At 40.8% G+C, this 16639-nt stretch overlaps 1 protein-coding gene across 12 annotated transcripts in view; it reads right to left on the minus strand.

The window, feature by feature from the left end:
• Positions 1–5354: 5354 nt before the first annotated feature.
• The window catches only part of JADE1 (jade family PHD finger 1), a 59045-nt gene continuing 47760 nt past the window's right edge, over positions 5355–16639 (minus strand). For all 12 annotated transcript variants that reach the window (XM_027066053.2, XM_027066030.2, XM_053216963.1 and 9 more), the window contains 2 exons: positions 12760–12877; positions 5355–9197 (listed from right to left, as the gene is read on the minus strand). In XM_027066053.2, coding sequence (XP_026921854.1) covers positions 8287–9197; positions 12760–12877 — 1029 coding nt within the window. In that variant the 3' untranslated portion in view covers positions 5355–8286. The remainder of the gene's footprint in view (positions 9198–12759; positions 12878–16639) is intronic.

Genomic DNA, 16639 nt, shown 5'->3' on the forward strand with positions numbered 1-16639 from the left:
CTTCATTCATTCTGTAAATATTTATTGAGCACCTACTTTTTACACTAGGCATGCTTGGGATTTATCAGTCTTATGCCCAGAACCAAAAATTATATTCAAGGTGTAAAAAAACTACTCCCTTGTTCTGAATCATGACTGAGAGAGAGGTGGGAGAAGCGTAAGTGATACCTACCTAAGTGTGGGGGAAAAACATGTATTAGAACCTCCAGGGGATGGATGTGGTTCAAACCACATACCCTTCCCCTTTTCCCAACCCCCAAAATAGTCTGACATGGTCTCTTATGGAAACATGCTTTGAGAGTTATTATAGTGATTCTTGGATATGTACCTGTAATTTCTCATTAGTATTTAGAATGAGAAAAAAATTATTCTACAGTATGTACTTCCATTAATGCCACTTAAAATCATGTTAGCTTTTTTGGAATTTGAATTTCAGTGTTGGAAATGTTGAGCATACTGTTAACTAAAATCTTCACGTCTTTTCCAAAGGTTTCGTTGCTGAGCTAAATCTTTGCTCCAGAAGCCAGACTGGTCGTTCATCCCTTTTAAATTTTATTATGTCATGACAGTGTGCTGAGGTCATTTTAGCTCCAATTCTGTCATCCAGTTTGTTACCTGTAAGCATAGGGACCATGTCTGCTTTATTTTTAGTGCTATGTTTCTTGCACCCATGACAACTTTTTATTTACGATGATGCCATCTATAGGTTTGGTAAACATACCACCCATATTTTCATGAAAATCATGAAAAAAAAAAAAGAACTAGACAAATGTGAGTGCAGTTGGTCTCTTAGAACACACCAGCTCCCAGCTCCCATAATGTATAATTAATCAGGATCATGGGGCCTGGTTATTCAGCCCATTTTTAATCTGGCCTGTTTGCTGTTTCTTCACCATCACAAAAACATCAAGAAATACCCACTCTTCTGTCCAGAGAAAGTTTGTTTATACTACAACTGTCATACTTCCCAGACCTCATCCAGTAATCCTATCCAAGAAGAAAATTTATTCCGATAGATTTCTTTTTAGTAAATCCGTGTAGCTGCCTAGTAATCACTATTTTTTTAATGTACATTTAAAACCCTTGAAGCCTTTAATATGGCATCATGGAACTTTTCGTTCAATATTTTCATCCTATTTTTAAAGAATAAAATCAGAGCAAAATATGTATACAAAGTCTGTTCGCACTTAGATTTGTAAATATTAAAAATGTGATACTAGTACCTCCTTTCATATAAACGGTAGGGGGATAAAAGAGAATGAGAAAAGTTTTGTTTCTACAAATAACCGAAAGAATACATTGGGGAATCTTTCCCTGGATCTGCAATAATCATGATGATCTGTATGAATAATGTCTATTTATTGAGCACCTATCATATGTAAGACATTGTGCTGGCATTTTGCATTGATTACCTTATATAATTCAACAGACTTGCTAGTTAGGTATTACTCCCTTTCCAAAGGTATCAAAAGTTAAGTAACTTGCTTCAACTAGTCCTAAGTACTCAGAGTGAGTAAATGCCTTTCAAACATCACGTTTTAAAATATCATGCTTGTTTTGACACAGGAAATCATACAGTATGACATCAACCACTTTACAATTGCTAAACAATTTAACATATTTAAGCCTTTTTGGTAGATATACTTTTTTTGGTGAAATGGTTATCACCCATTAAAGAAAAATGAAAACCTTCAAAAGAGGTAGCTAGCCCACTAATTATATAACTTCCCTTGCTTAGGTCTCTATTTTCCACCAAAGTTACTGGACTTTTTTTAGCCAGTTTCAAGTTTTGAAAAAATTACAAAATCCCACCAGATATGAAGGTGCTTTTCCTAAGAAATTTTCTATGTAATGCACGTAATCTGACAATCTTTTGAAGGTTTCCAGATGTAATGAGTGGTAACAATTTCACCCCCAAAAAAGTGTCATGTCTACCAAGTTGCTACCAAAAAATCTTAAATGTTAAATTGTTTAGCAGTTATAAAGTGATTGATACAGTCTTGCATGCCTTCCTGTGTCAAAACAAGAGCATGGGATTTTAAGTTTATCTGAGAGAGATACAGTGTGTGTGGGAGGGGCAAAGAGCAGGGAGAGAATCCCAAGTAGTGGGCATACAGCCAGATGAGGGGCTCGAACTCACAATGATTACATGTGAGATCATGACCTGAGTTGAAATCAAGATGTGGTTGCTTAACCGACTAAGCCACCCAGGCGCCCTAAGCATGGTATTTTAAAGCGTGATGTTTGAAAGGTATTTACTCACTTTGAGTAAGTACTTGGGAATAGTTGAAGCAAAGATATGATCACAGAGATTTAATACGAAAAAGAGAAGCTCAAACAATTCAAACAGTAAAGTTGGAACAGAGCCATAATTAGGAAGAAAAGAAGGAAAGTGCCCTTTGAGGCTGCTACGTGGTGGGGAAGGGAAACACCAGAGAAAAAATTTGCTTCATAAATTGTATCATACTGGTAATAATCCTGAAATTAGAACCATCAGCCAGATTAGTGGATAAAATAACCACAATTAGCCCATAATTATAAATACACTATTTCAAACAGCCATATGTAAGCCAAGGAAGAGTGAGAATATCAGGATACACTAGTGATCCATTAGGAATGACTTTGCTATTAGGAATGACTTCACTATTTAATTTGGCATTGCTTGATTTATTCATTTCTGCATTTGATCTTTGCCAAAAGACTGAGAAGGACTTATTTCTAAAAAATAACCAGATTTTACTGTACTTTATATCACAAAATTACCGATTGCAAAGTTTTGCATAGAATCAGTTTGAAAAGTCTTAAGACATTAGTCTTAATTCCAGATTCATCATCAAGAAACTATGTAACTTTAAATAATTCTCTTTAAGTTTCCAAGCAGTGTGTTAGGACACAGAATTAAGTTTCTGATAGCAATGTTATTTTCTTTGATCCTATATGCATAGATTTTACCTGTAAATATGTTTGTGTTACATAAATGTACACGTATGAAGCAAAACTAATTCCATTCGATTCAGGAACTGACCACAAGCCTACTGTTGCTCGTCCTCCATTAGGTTATGTGCAGGTATTCATCCAGCACATGAACATAATGTTTTAGGCCAAGATTATTAGTTTTACTTTATAGAAACTCATTGAACCAAAGTTCACATATATAATCCTCAGTGAACTCAAGAACACACGAACTACTTGATGTGAACTATTTTTATATTCTGAGAGACAGTAGAGCCCAAGGAGCTGAGTTGTAGTCTGGCTGGGGTTAACTCCCAGCTCTACCACCAACTGACCTTGAGCAAATTGTGCCCCTGTTTCCTCATCTGCCAATTAGATAATAGTGCCTACCTCACATGTTGTGAGCAAAGTAATATGCATAAAATACAGACCAGTCAGTGTCAGCCATTTGATAAATGCTTTGTAATTACCTGCAGAAGTCTGAAGGGTCCATTGAAGGCTATGTGGAATGACAGCATCAGTTTTTATTGCAGGTTACCACTGTGTAAATGGCATTATCAAGGCTGTAGCTAGTTGGGGGGAGGGATTAATTTCAGCAAGACTGGAGTCAAGGAAACCAGCTAAGAGGCTGCTGCAATAATCCGGGCAAGAAATGATGAGACTTAAACTATACAGCAGGTGGTGGTGGGATTGAGAGAAGTGAAAAATTAACTGCTGCATATGCATCTGGTGACCCGGATCACCATTTGGCTGTGGGAGTTGACGGAAGGACTCACAAAGGACTCCCAGGTTTCAGGCTTGGATGACATTCTCTAAGGCAGGATAGGGAAAAGGAGGCATTCCAAAATCTCAAGTGCCTGCATGCATCCAAGAGGAAATGCCCAGGAAGCAGTCCATTGGAACTCAGGAAGAGCTGGGTTGCAGAGACCTCAAACTCGGCAGCAAAGAGAATAGTTGAAGTCAAGGAAGTAGATGACAGGTTTGCTTTTTTCCTCTTTTTCAATGACCAGGCAATTGAAGCTCTTCTACCCCAGACTAGAACACATCACCTAATGCAGTTCTGAGCATTAAAAGGAAATCACACTGAAGAGTTCAACCCTGAAGTTAACTGCAAAGTTTGCTGCAGATGGCTGATGTTTCAAAGGTAGAATCTGTTTTCTAAGTGATCTGGGTAAAAACATAAGCACAAGTCCCTGGTGCCACATTTCCCATCATGTATCACAGAATTGCCAGTGATAGGCCCTTCCTTTGGCTCCTGGGGACTTAATTTCCCTGGGGAACTATTGTGGTTATTCAACTTTAAGACCTTGCAGGAAGAACCACAGTTATTTCTCTCTGGGGTCTTACTCAGAGCAAGCAACATGGAAGTAAATAGTCACTAAGGAGGAACAAGAAGAAATAAACAAGCTTTTAGCCAAATGTATGAACAATTCACATTTTTTAAAATGGCCAAAATTTTACAATAATTATAAATTAGGGACAGTGACACAACCCTGTCATGGCTCATAATCTAGAAGAGAATGCAGACTATAAACCCATACCAGCTTTGCTGTTCCCAGTATGAAGGAAAGTATATCTATATGCTGATTTCTGCATGTAGTGGTTAAATACTATTTCAGGCAGGGAGAACACCAAACCAGAAATGAGAACTAGGGTCTAGGCCCAGTTCTGCCAATACCTAATGCTGTATGTAATCTTGGACCTACCTTCTATGTAGGATGCAGAGGGTAGCTCTTCTTGGTCCTAGTGTTCCAGAATTCTGCAATCAAAAGAAAGCATTTAATGAAACTACTCTTTGAAAAATCATTCTTGAAGGACCTTAAAGTCTTCCTGTTATTCAGAAATAACTTTTTTTTTTTTTTTTACCTCAGAAGGCTCACCAAGTAACATGTTGGAGAAATCAAAGCCTTGTTCTTACTATAGTCTATCATTTAGTAAATGCCTACTGCTTTATGAGATGCTTTTTATGCACTTGCCTTAAATATCACAATAACCCCAGGAGAGGTAGTGGGATGTTATCCTTTTTTACAGAAGGGAAGATCGAGGCTTATGCAGGGTAGGTGACTTGGCAGAGGTCACGTGTCTGATAAGCTCCAGTTCAGCCTGTAAGCCCAGGTCTCTCTAATCCTATAGTCTAAGTTGCTTCACCAACAGTTTATTCTGAAAAGAACTCCAGGTGAGAAAGACCAAAAATCAAACTATTATCATTTTTCATTGTCTCACCATCAGAGTTCAGCCAAACAGCAGCCCTGTGGACCTGTGCTCTTCCATAATCTTGTTGCCCGCTATGGTTCTTACTCCTAAACTGTGAGACAGGAAACGTACACCACCCATTCAGGACTGCTGTTTCATACACACCTTTAAATATTTAGCAAAATCAGATTTCAAAAGACACTTAAGAATGTATTGCAAAATGTACAGCATTTATTCACATACAGACAAAAAGGCACAAATTCTACTAAATAGTTCAACAAAAAAATACAGCTGTCCTCAACTAGTTTTATAAATACTTTCAAAAAGGGGGTAGAAATAAATACAGGATTGGGCCATGTAATATAAAATAGTCATCTCTACATATACTTTAATTTCTGATTTTTAACTCTTCATGCACCTTTTTTTTTCCAATTTTAGCTGAATGGACACCAAGCTAGGCACATAGTGAAAAATCCTCTGTACAAGGTTACAAATGTAATGACAAGTTCGTCCATTTCAAAATAATTAAGATTTGTACACAACACATAGAACCCTTCATTTCGATTTTGTGTTTATAACCTAACAAATGACATTCCAGGCAACTTTACAAAAGTTTAACTAGCCTACATTTTGACATAATACATTGATCATAATCAAAGATATTTCTTGGTCAGGATGCACAAGGAAAGATAAAGCTGAAAAGAAAAGAGCAAATGGTTCCACACTAATAGAGTGCAAGTGGGTGGGTGGGTGTGTGGGCTGCTGCTATGGCTGCCTCATACAGAGTTCCCAGCAGGACATGAACTAACTTACAAAGCTATCATTACACTGTCAGAGAAACCGTGCTCTATACCATTTGCATTTCAAAGCAGGAATAAAAAGTGTGGGCTTTTTATTTTTTGTGTTTTGTTTTTGTGTGGGTTTTTCTTTATTTTTTTTGTTTTGTTTTGGTTTTTTTTTGGTTCAGCATAACTTGGAACTTTGAAAGCTTTTCAACCTAAATGTGGGGAAAAAACAGGTAAGGCATTATTTTTGCACAAAACTAGCATTCCTAAATAGTGCAAATGAATCTGGTACCTCTTAAAATGGTGAGAGGTCATATACTTACTAAAATTTAGATTTTCTTTCTATGGCTTGACAAATTACCCCTCTATATATTCTACTCTCACCCAAAGCTGTTGCTGTGGTCAAAAGGTTAACTGTGAAAAGTGTCCACCTTCTTCCATATCCAGCAAAAAGGTTTCTGCTCATATGCAAAAAAATCTGATTTTTAAATTACTAGTGAATGTACAGCTTGGATCCATTAGGAAACTCCTAATATCTGTAGCAACAGCTTATCTGGAGAGCAGTCTTTCAAAATGAGCCCTGTAGCTCAAAAATAGTCAATCTAAAAACCTGGGTCATTCTTTCCCCTCCCCTGAATTAGCTACTAAAATGTATCTGAAAAGTTAAGACTTGGTTTGAAAATGTCATACATACAATGGGGATGCATCAGATCTACTATTTGATCATCCGATAAAACTTGCATAGCAAGATGGAATTCAATAAGCCTTTTTTGCTGTTGACAATCACCTGGAAGACTTGAAAGGTAACTACAGAACTCAAAGCATCACTCATTAAGTATCAGAATGTCCCTGCCACATGGAAACAGATGTATAAATGAATCAGGAATCTGAATACTGATATTAACAAACTAAGGATAATTTAGGGGAAGTTGGGCTTGTTCCAAGTGCCCATAATTCTAAATCTCATTGCTATTTAAACTTTCCTTCTCTTAAGTTTGATTCACAACTACATTGAATTCCAAAGAAAATTAACAGGACCTTAACACTATCCACTGTCTTAATACATACGCACTGCAGTGAGTGCAAAAACAGAACATTGTACTCAAATTTAATGCTAAATTCATTATTGCTGATAACTTACTAGTTATTGCCATTTGCAATTAGAAAGTCCAAGTTACGAATTGGAGCTTAGAACTCTGACTCCAGGAAACCTATTACACTTCAATCTCTTTCCCGTATAACCTTGGTCAATGGTAAGAGGTTATCGCAACTTATTGCCTTTCTATTGTTTTTAAAATATAACTTATTTTGTTTTTTTTTTTCCTTTTTTTTTCTTTTTCCTTTTTTTTTTTTTTCTTTTCCTTTTCCTTAAGGAATCCGTTCAGGTTGGAGGCCCAGATTCCCCAACATACGCACTAGTGGTTGGCTCTGGGCAGTTATGTCACCAGAGTCTGGAAGTTCATCACTTAAACTTGAATAGCCATTAGTATTGTTGGAAGCCAGACGGCCAGGTATCGCCAAAGGCCAGGGAAATCCCAAGCGGGCCCAGAAGGCAGTGGTTAGGGAAGAGGAAGGTCAAAGGTACTGAAAACATGGAACCAGCTGCCCTTTCTCACAGATAGAACTTTCTAACGGCTTCACTCTCCACCAGTCCCATTCCCACAATGCATTCAAGTGCTTCAGGCAATAGGACCTAGCTACATTTACCCCAGCTCTCCAAGCTGCAGCAGCTCTACCCTGTCCCTTCAGATTTGCAAGTAACAACCTTTGTTAAAATTCTCTCTTTCCCATCCGCAATTATAATTTACACTTGAATTCCCTAGAGTTACTGAAGCTTCAGAGCTGCTGCCTAGAACTAGAATGCAACAAAAACAGCCTTGTGGGCCAAAGTATAAACAGGATTTCAAGTTCTACCACAGTCCTAGAAAGTAAGTTTTATGGGCTAATAAATGGTACGTGAGGGTTTCTCAAGAACTGCATCTGATTCCGCATATTCAGGTAACCAAGAGTTTGTGCTTTGGGAAGGATACAGAGGGCAGTAAGAACTCAGGAGGCTTCTGTGAGCCTTGCCCTCTTTAAAGACTTATTTCATTCATTCTTATTTTAGTGTTTAATTCAGCCTCTAGTCTTAGCGGTGTCTTACAATCTACTCTTGTGTTTCCTCAACAAGTTGCAGATAACACACTTCTCACAACAATGATTTATAAATGACTCTGAAAAAAAAAATTCAATCTGACTTGCAAGTAAATGTGTTTGCGTAGCTCAGGAGTGATGGGTTTCTGCGTGTCCCCCGCTTCAGAGCTCCCGTCTAGCAACTCCGTGACAAGCCCGCGGTGCTCCCACACCATCTGTTTCATCAAGAGGCCAAGATGCTTCTCCTGATAATGTCTGTCCTCCTGTTGATGGTGCTGCTGGCGTGTATACATTTCTTCTCTGATGCCTCACTCTCTGAGTCACTCATCTCTACATCAGGGACATACCCGTCATTCTCATTGTCAGATTTTAATTTGTTTTTGGCCCTTTCCTTAGCTGGAACTCTGCCTAGGCCCAGATAGGGGTAGTCTGAGTGCTGGTGGCAGGCCCCCTCATGGGCCTCTCCCTGCTGCTGCCGTTCCCCCTTCTTTGGAATCCGGAATCCTCCCCAGTTCTTCACCGGGCTGGCAGGCGTTGTAGGCACTTTGACTGCAGTCTGGTTATAGTTTACTCTGATGAGGGAGCCGTTGCACTTGGGCACTATCTCCTTCCTTGTGCCGGGTGCTGACTGCCCCCCTCCAGGGGAGGTGGTAGCTCGTGTGCTGTCCAGATGCCTCTGGGACATGTCTGTGGACCTGAGAGGCTTGTGACTCTGTTTACAAGGTCTGTCCTTTAAGTCTCCCTTACTGAGATCACAATGGAAACGATGGTCTCTTCTGTCCCCGTGGTCGGGCACCACCACACCATTTTTCTGTTGTGCTGACAGGAGACGCGCTTCTGCAAAGGTCTTTTCAAAACTCAAAAAGCTCTCTGGGACCACCATCCCCTCCCTTCTACCACACAGGTCTGGCTGCTTCAGCAGGGCTTTGCCTCCACTCCCAGTGCTGTTCTGCAATGGATCTCGCTTATGGGGTTTTTTCAGCGAATGAACCAAGGAAGTACCCATTTGCTTCCTGAAGAACGCAGAATGCCACTTCAAGTCCTCTATCTTGGGAGCATCAGGGCCCACAGAAGGACTGTTGAACAGAAGCATGTTTTCCAGTGAGGACGAGGAGCAGGAAGATGAAGGCACACCTATGAACATATAACCACAGAGAAAGAAAAATTACAGAGGCAGATCCAGAACAATTAAATTCTAGACCCGTGGCATGGCCCTGTTAATGCAAACTTCCCACCCAACACTACAATATACAACCACCCCATTTATAAAAATTTGGTTTTTCATATAAAGATATTACCTGCCTTGAGAATCTGCATACTCCATTCAATATGCTCTTATTTTATAAAATAGCTGAAGCTCCCAAACTTTTTCATGAAACATCTAAGAAAAATATTTTCTGGGCACCTGGGGGCTCAGTTGGTTGAGCATCGACTTTGGCTCAGGTCATGATCTCACGGTTCATGAGTTGAAGCCCCGCATTGGGCTCTGTGCTGACAGCTCGGAGCCTGGAGCCTGCTTCAGATTCTGTGTCTCCCTCTTTCTCTGCCCCTCCCCCACTCGTTCATGTTCTCTCTCTCTCTCGAAAGTAAAACATTAAAAAAAATTTTTTCCTTCAAACAAAGTAACTGATCTGACTTTCATAGAGGAATCCATGCCAAATCCATCTGGTGGTCAAGCACTGCCCCTACCCCTGCACCTGGCTAGTCACCTGCCTTGCCTCCCTACAAGACAGCACCACAAGGGGAGGCAGCAGGTCTCCACAGTTTCCTTCTCCAAAGTAAATATACCCTCACAGGGCCATAGTGAGGATACATACATGTAAGTACATGAAATGAGAATGGAATGTTTAAAATCATTCTTGACACAGTAAATGTCTTTTAAAAAAGTTTACTATTATATGCAAAGCCCATTTGTGGAATTAAACTGAATTATCCAACATGAGGATAGGTTAAAATGGTGTTTTTCATTTCTGATGTAAATCACAATAACTAAATTTCACAGTGCAACCCAGTAAGGTTTACATTTCATGAAATCATATTAGCCTTCACCATGTGATGTGGCACTCTGACATTTTCTATTCTATGTCACTTGCTTTTAATGCTGGTGGTGACCCACTGAATTCATCTCACAACCAACTTACGACTTAGAATCCTCAGTGTGAAAAACACTGAGTGAATTTGTTAACACACTGGAGTTCATGGACCACATTTCTGCAGGAGCCTCCAGGACATCTATAAAGAGCCAATTTCATGTTTTGTCTCCCATAAAGGATAAACCACCAGGAAAACAAGGCTCTGCCAGGCAGGAGCCTACATGCGACCTCACTGCTCAGCAGACAAGGACCCTGCATGTAAACAACAGAGCTGGCAACTCTAAACATGAACCTGCTATGGACAGTCACAGGGGAAGGGGTTTTACAATCTGCTGGGCTAAAGATGTGTGCTTTCTCAAGAATCAACTGTTAGGGCCACCCTTCACACCACATTTCTTTTCCTCAGTCGCCTACTGTGGGAAAACCAAGGTAAGAGGGACTGACATTTTCTAAATTCTGATTTCCATCTACTTGGGATCCAGGTCTCTGAAAAGTCTCCAACTCACGACCTCCCATGAGCACGGTCTCCACTGAGGACACTCTCATCCAACAGAACGGCCCTGCTCATTCTCAGATTCACACACCAGAGTCTAAACCGCAGACCGTGACTGACACTTAGAAGTCATGGCTGTCCTCCACCTGAAACCATCTATCTTACAAGACATGAGATCCACTTGGGGCATGAGTAAGAACACAACTGAAAATCTAAAAACTGGAAAAGAAAAAAAACAGGCATCCTGAAGGTTTCCCCTTCATTCCCTGTGGCATCCTGCAGTTAGATTAATGTTGCTTTCAACCCATCAGACTCAGTATGGTTCATATCTCAGAGGGATGGGAGGGTTTGTTTACCTTCTCTGGAACAACAGTAGGTTCTCATTACAGCCCTGTTACACAAAATACTTCCTAACCTGGGTAAGAATCTCAATCACCTACCCAAGTAAAAACCTCAGCCATGAAATGCAAAAAGCTGCCTGCAGTATCCATGAAAAATGACCCTTAAGTGAAATCAGATGAAAATGCGCTTTACAGCTTATTTTTATAGGCAATCACTCATTACGTAATACCTCAACAAGAGTCACAGAAAGCCCTCCAATGGCAAAACTCCACAGGTACAACCCGCACTAATGGCCCTGTGCAACGGCAGCTCTGACAGCTTGGCCTCTGCCGGCTGGACACTGGCTGATCGGCACCAGACAGCCTTCCATGTGGGCTGTTTGTGTGAGGACGCAAAGGCAAGGGATAAAACAGGTCCCATTTATTTGCATTCAAGTAGGAATAACGAACGAAAGAAGTTCACTTGAAAGAATCTGAATCACTTACAAACCCTACTTAGAAAAACTTACTTCAACTCATTTTAAGTCACAACTATCAACTCTAGTTAATGATACATCTGAAAACTATTTATTCTCAGGAAGAAAATATCTAGGTTAGCATTAGTAAGTTAATGCCATTAGTATTAACTATGTAACACCTCAAGAATATCATTCAAAACTCCCTAAGCTTTTTTTCTCTTTGTTCAGCTGACCCAATTTACCTCTAGTTCCATACATCTGGTTAGTTTTAGGTAAACCAGAATTCGGATTTCCATATAATAGGATAGAACAAGGTCTCTGTTGTTTCTACATGTCAGTCTCTACAGAGACTAAAAGCCACAGAAACAGGAAAAGCCAGCGTCTGTGCCTGCATATGTGTCTGGGGCCACATGAAGGGAGCACTGTGAACACTGATGCTCTGGCCCAAGGGCAGAGCAGGGCCACAGAGCTCACTGAAGACCCGCCAGACCCACCCCACATACCTCCTTCTCTGAAACCTTTACGAGGCCAGCTGTGCAGGGCTCACGTTCACAGTGTTAGCGCTCAAAGACTCGTTAGAGGTCATGGTTCTGAACCAAGCCCCTTTTACAGATCAAGAGTCCCAGGCAGGTTCAGCGACTTGGCCAACTTTGCACTCCACCTCCAAGTCACTGAAGTGCTCTCCAGAATTGAGCAAGTTCCCCTTTTCACTTCACCTAGCCCAGAAAAATTAAGTAAACACTTGATGCTGAATCTCAAAAATATTCAAAATTCCACCTACACCAAAAAGTACACTGTGAACATTATCTAAACATGGATATGTGTCTTAAGAACAGTCTTAAGATACCTTATTTATGATACGTTACAGGTAGATCCGAAGGCTAGATAATCCATAAATCTTTACAGGTGTCCCCATGACACTTTATACATTTATCAAGTGCTTTGCAATATAACGTAGAAGTTGGTTTTGCTTGCATGTCACAATAGCTCCCAGAAGGAAGCTCGAGATACCTTCCTCATATTACACAGGAGGAAATGGGGGAGCCTCTGAAAACTTAGGCTTACTTGTATTTGGCCTATAAGGAGAGCATTTAGGATTCGACCTCTAGTTGAGGTCAAATTCATAGCCATTTTCCCTATTACCATGATGCTTCAAATGCCAAAAGATTTTCTTTGAATATCAAAGTCTGTGCTATTCAGATTCTCCTATAGCATAAATAAAAGAAAATTAAACATTTTTTTTCCTTAACAGAACGTTAAGGTTTACAAACCCCTGCACTATTGTTTGACCTACAAGAGCTTAATGCATACCTGAAACTCTTTCTTGCTCCAAGAGCTTAGTGTAAAGATTGAATATCTGTTCCTGGACTTTGCACACAGATCGCTTAATCTTTTCCCTGCGGGTCACCATGTAAGTGAGGTTCCGAACCTAGAACGTAGAGAATAAAGATTCTAAGTAAGTAATACATTATAACGGTACTTTGGTGTTGGTTTTTTTTTTTTCCCTAAACATGAGAAATTTGTCCCGCTAGGGTCTTGTGTGACATCTGAAATCAAGATGTACTTCAAACACTTTATCCAATCTCTAATCTCCTTTGGGGCTGCTAACTAGGATTCCACATATACCCCTCAATGTAGGGGGCAGCACAAAAAAGACTAGGAACTCAAAAGCCCTGCCCGCCCCCACCACCCCCAGCCTGAGGCTCTTCCTCAGGGGAAGACTGCCGGGGTCCCGGTCCAGACTTGCTACCTCTTGCCAAGGAGCTCTGCTTACCACCCCTCAGTATCCTCTTTCCACCAATTCTATTATCTAAGGCTTTAGAGCAGTTCAGAAGCCACTTTGTCAAGCATTTTCTGAAGATGGAATTAGGTAAGCACAGAGTCAAGGGCCAGCACAGGAGGAAACTCCCTCCCCCCTCAAAAAAAAAAAAATTAACCCTGCACAGAGCCCACTAGAAGACCAAACAGTCACCAGGAAGCCAAGTAAACTTGTCAACTGGATAGTTGAAATGTGAGTTCACAGGTAGCTAATGTGTTCCTAGAGTGTGAAGCTAGGTAATGTCTTCACTTTGCCATTGACATGCCATCATCTCAAGGCCAGCTCGTGTCACCACTTGAAGAACTGACACTGCCCTTGTCCAGAATCACCTGTAAGTAACTGAAAGGACCCAAGTGCTAAGAGCTCCACTTTGTATCCCATGGCAGGCACTGGGATCACGTGCATATGCTAACAAATATGAACTAGTCGACACCCAAATCTGTTCCCCATTTTTAAAGCCACCTGTGATCAGGTGATACGAAAACAAAATAGTAAACCCCCTTAAATCCTTCCAGTCTTCAAACCTACTGGGAAACCTAACTGGATTATTGCACCTGAAAACACAAGTGTCAAATTTAACACAGCAGGGATACAATTAAACTTTTTCAGGAAGATGAAGACAAGATGCCCTAAATAGCTCAGTGGCAGGAGTGAAGGGACGCTGCATCCCCATCACATCTTCTGTCCAAGGCAGGACTACACTCCCCTAAAAACTCACGTCTTCCAGAGGCTTGGGCAATCCCTTCCCTGACAACCTTCCTTGAAATGGGCAAGTTCGAGTCACCAATCTTTTCTTCTGTTAGAATGGCAACAAGCCACACACACGACTGCACTCTGGCTTCTGTGCAGAGACCTCCCCTAGGGTTTCCAGTCCTTTTAGACCCTAACAATTCCAGCTGTTCTGTCCTGAGTTGTACTCAATCAAGGCAGTCTTGTTTGCAAGAGGACAGAAGGCATAAAGAGGAACAGGTTGGCTGGCTTTCACACTGCATCATGGTGCAATTTACTGGCCTAACACCAGGTCACCAAGTAAGGCTTCTGCTGACCCTAACCAATTCACGGACTATTTAGGATGTTCCTAACATCTCTCTTCTTGATGTGTAGACAGACGTGTGTGTGTGTGTGTGTGTGTGTTCTTAGAATTAAAGAACTGAAAAGAAAATCACTCTCCCTGTCTCAGAGTAAATATTATTTTGGTGTAATTTACCTTAGCTAAAGCCCGTTCTGACAGCCTCAGAACCCCAGGCCAGGAAGTAGGTGTCTTATAAAAATCATAACCAGTTTGGGGATAGAAGTGGCTAATAGGCTATTGTCTTTGATAAATACTGTTTCACCCAAGGCAGATATTAAGAGTGGAAGCTCAAAAAGAAGAAGGGGCAAGACTTAGATCTGTAGCACAGATTCAGAACTTTTGGAGAACAGTTTTTACATCAAGACAAGGCATACAACTTCTGGAAATAGGAAATGGAAACAAATTCTGACATCCTAGGAACAGATAAGAATCCTCTTCTTTTCAAGTCAGAGGTACAGCCAAGATAACTTCCATTTCCCTTACTCAAAATTATGCATGAAAACAGAGTATCCAAACTTCACATATTATTTAAATTCAATTTTGGTAGCTTCAACCACTACCCCCAGGAAAGGCTTCCACCCTGGCTAAGTGGGCAAATTCTACTTCTTTCCCCCATGATCTCTGATGAGAAACCTCTTCCTATAAACCCCAAAAAACTAAGGCCAGGGTGGATTTTCAATGGAACAAATCAGCCCATGAATAACCCAGGCCTAGCTGACCACATTTAGAACAGCGAGCGCCCTGAACTTTTTTCCCTCCCTTATGCACAGAACACTCCTCACACAGCTTCCATCAGCAGTCCCTGTAGTAGAGCTGAACCGAGGCTCTATCCTCAAAACATACCCTGCACGTGGCCCTTCCTGTGCACTACTCAACTAAGTGTCCTCCCCTGCTGACCAAAAAAAAAAGCCAGTTCATGGGTGCACTCTCCCTCACACCATGTTAAACCAGAGTCCGGCTTTCCCCAAAAGTGGTGGTTCTCAAACAGAAACATGTGAGGACCCTAAAACACAGAATGCTGGCCCCTACCCCATTTCTGGAGTCAGAGGTGGGATCCAAAACTTGGCACTTCTGTGAGGTGTCCAGGGAATGTTGCTGCTGGCTGGGGCCCACACTCTGAGAACCACTGCCCTTGGGAATCCAAGAATGGTTTCAAGGGGTTTTCTTCAATGCCAAAACACTCCTTGCAATACTAAAGCTTAACATGCCTTTCATCCAGGGATAACTAGAACCTCTACCAGATTTTCAAAGGTGATCATTCCACTGTGTTGAGTAGGATAGCCTCCCAGGGGCTGGCCCTTTCCGATGACCCAGCCACAAGTGCACAGGCAGTACGTCTTTATCTGAGCACGTACTCATTTACGGATGTTTACTGCATCTTTTAAAAGATGTCTAGGGGAAAGGAACCCCACCAGAGTGAGTGGCAGCCTCAGGAACTTGACATAGCCACAGACTACACATCAGCAATGGTGTCTTCTTAAAGATGTTGGTTCTCAAACCCTCCTAAAATCCACTCCTGCCACCTTTCTGATCCAGAATTGTACCCAGGTGTGCAATGCCCCAAGGTGTGTATTTGCAAAAAAGAGCTATTACCATTATCAGTTATCAGTGGTTTACATGTCTAATGAAGTCTACTTATTTGTCAGTTTGGTATTGACCACAGCCTTGATCACAGACTCGTGTATTCTTGGATTCTGCATACCTGCTGTGAACTACTGTGTGAATTAGAAATCCAACTTAATTGAAACACAAAGTAATTTGTTATTTGTTCTGGTTACCCCTGCCCTGATAAGCCTTTGGCCTGACATATACTTGTTGTCTATAATTACAAAGAACTGTGCAGCTCTCAGGAGCACAGCAAATATTTCAATTTTTAAAACCCGGAAAACATATTTTTCATTATAATAAGCCCATTTAAAACTGACACTAAATTCCCTAAGATCTCTTAAGCTTTTAATAAAGTAAATGTAAGTAATGCCACACACACACACACAAAAATCCTGATTTATTCCCTGTTTCTCATACATCATTGGTATCATTCTACTTAAAACCAACAGTGATGACTTCAAAAAAAAAAAAATGTTTAGAATTGAATTATAAGTGCATGTTAATCTGAGTAACTTAAGTACAGAAAAGAGTTAGTACACCACAAGCATTTTCTACACTTTTATTTTGTGGTGATTGTGAGACAAACACAGTCCAAACATTTAGACTTCTCGTCCTCCCTCCTGAGGACTATCTGACTCCATAGCTCATGCACCCCAAGTACAGCAGTTGTCAGGCTGGGATAATATAATGGC

The sequence above is a fragment of the Acinonyx jubatus genome, chromosome B1 (assembly GCF_027475565.1).
Source record: "Acinonyx jubatus isolate Ajub_Pintada_27869175 chromosome B1, VMU_Ajub_asm_v1.0, whole genome shotgun sequence".
NCBI classification, from domain to species: domain Eukaryota; kingdom Metazoa; phylum Chordata; class Mammalia; order Carnivora; family Felidae; genus Acinonyx; species Acinonyx jubatus.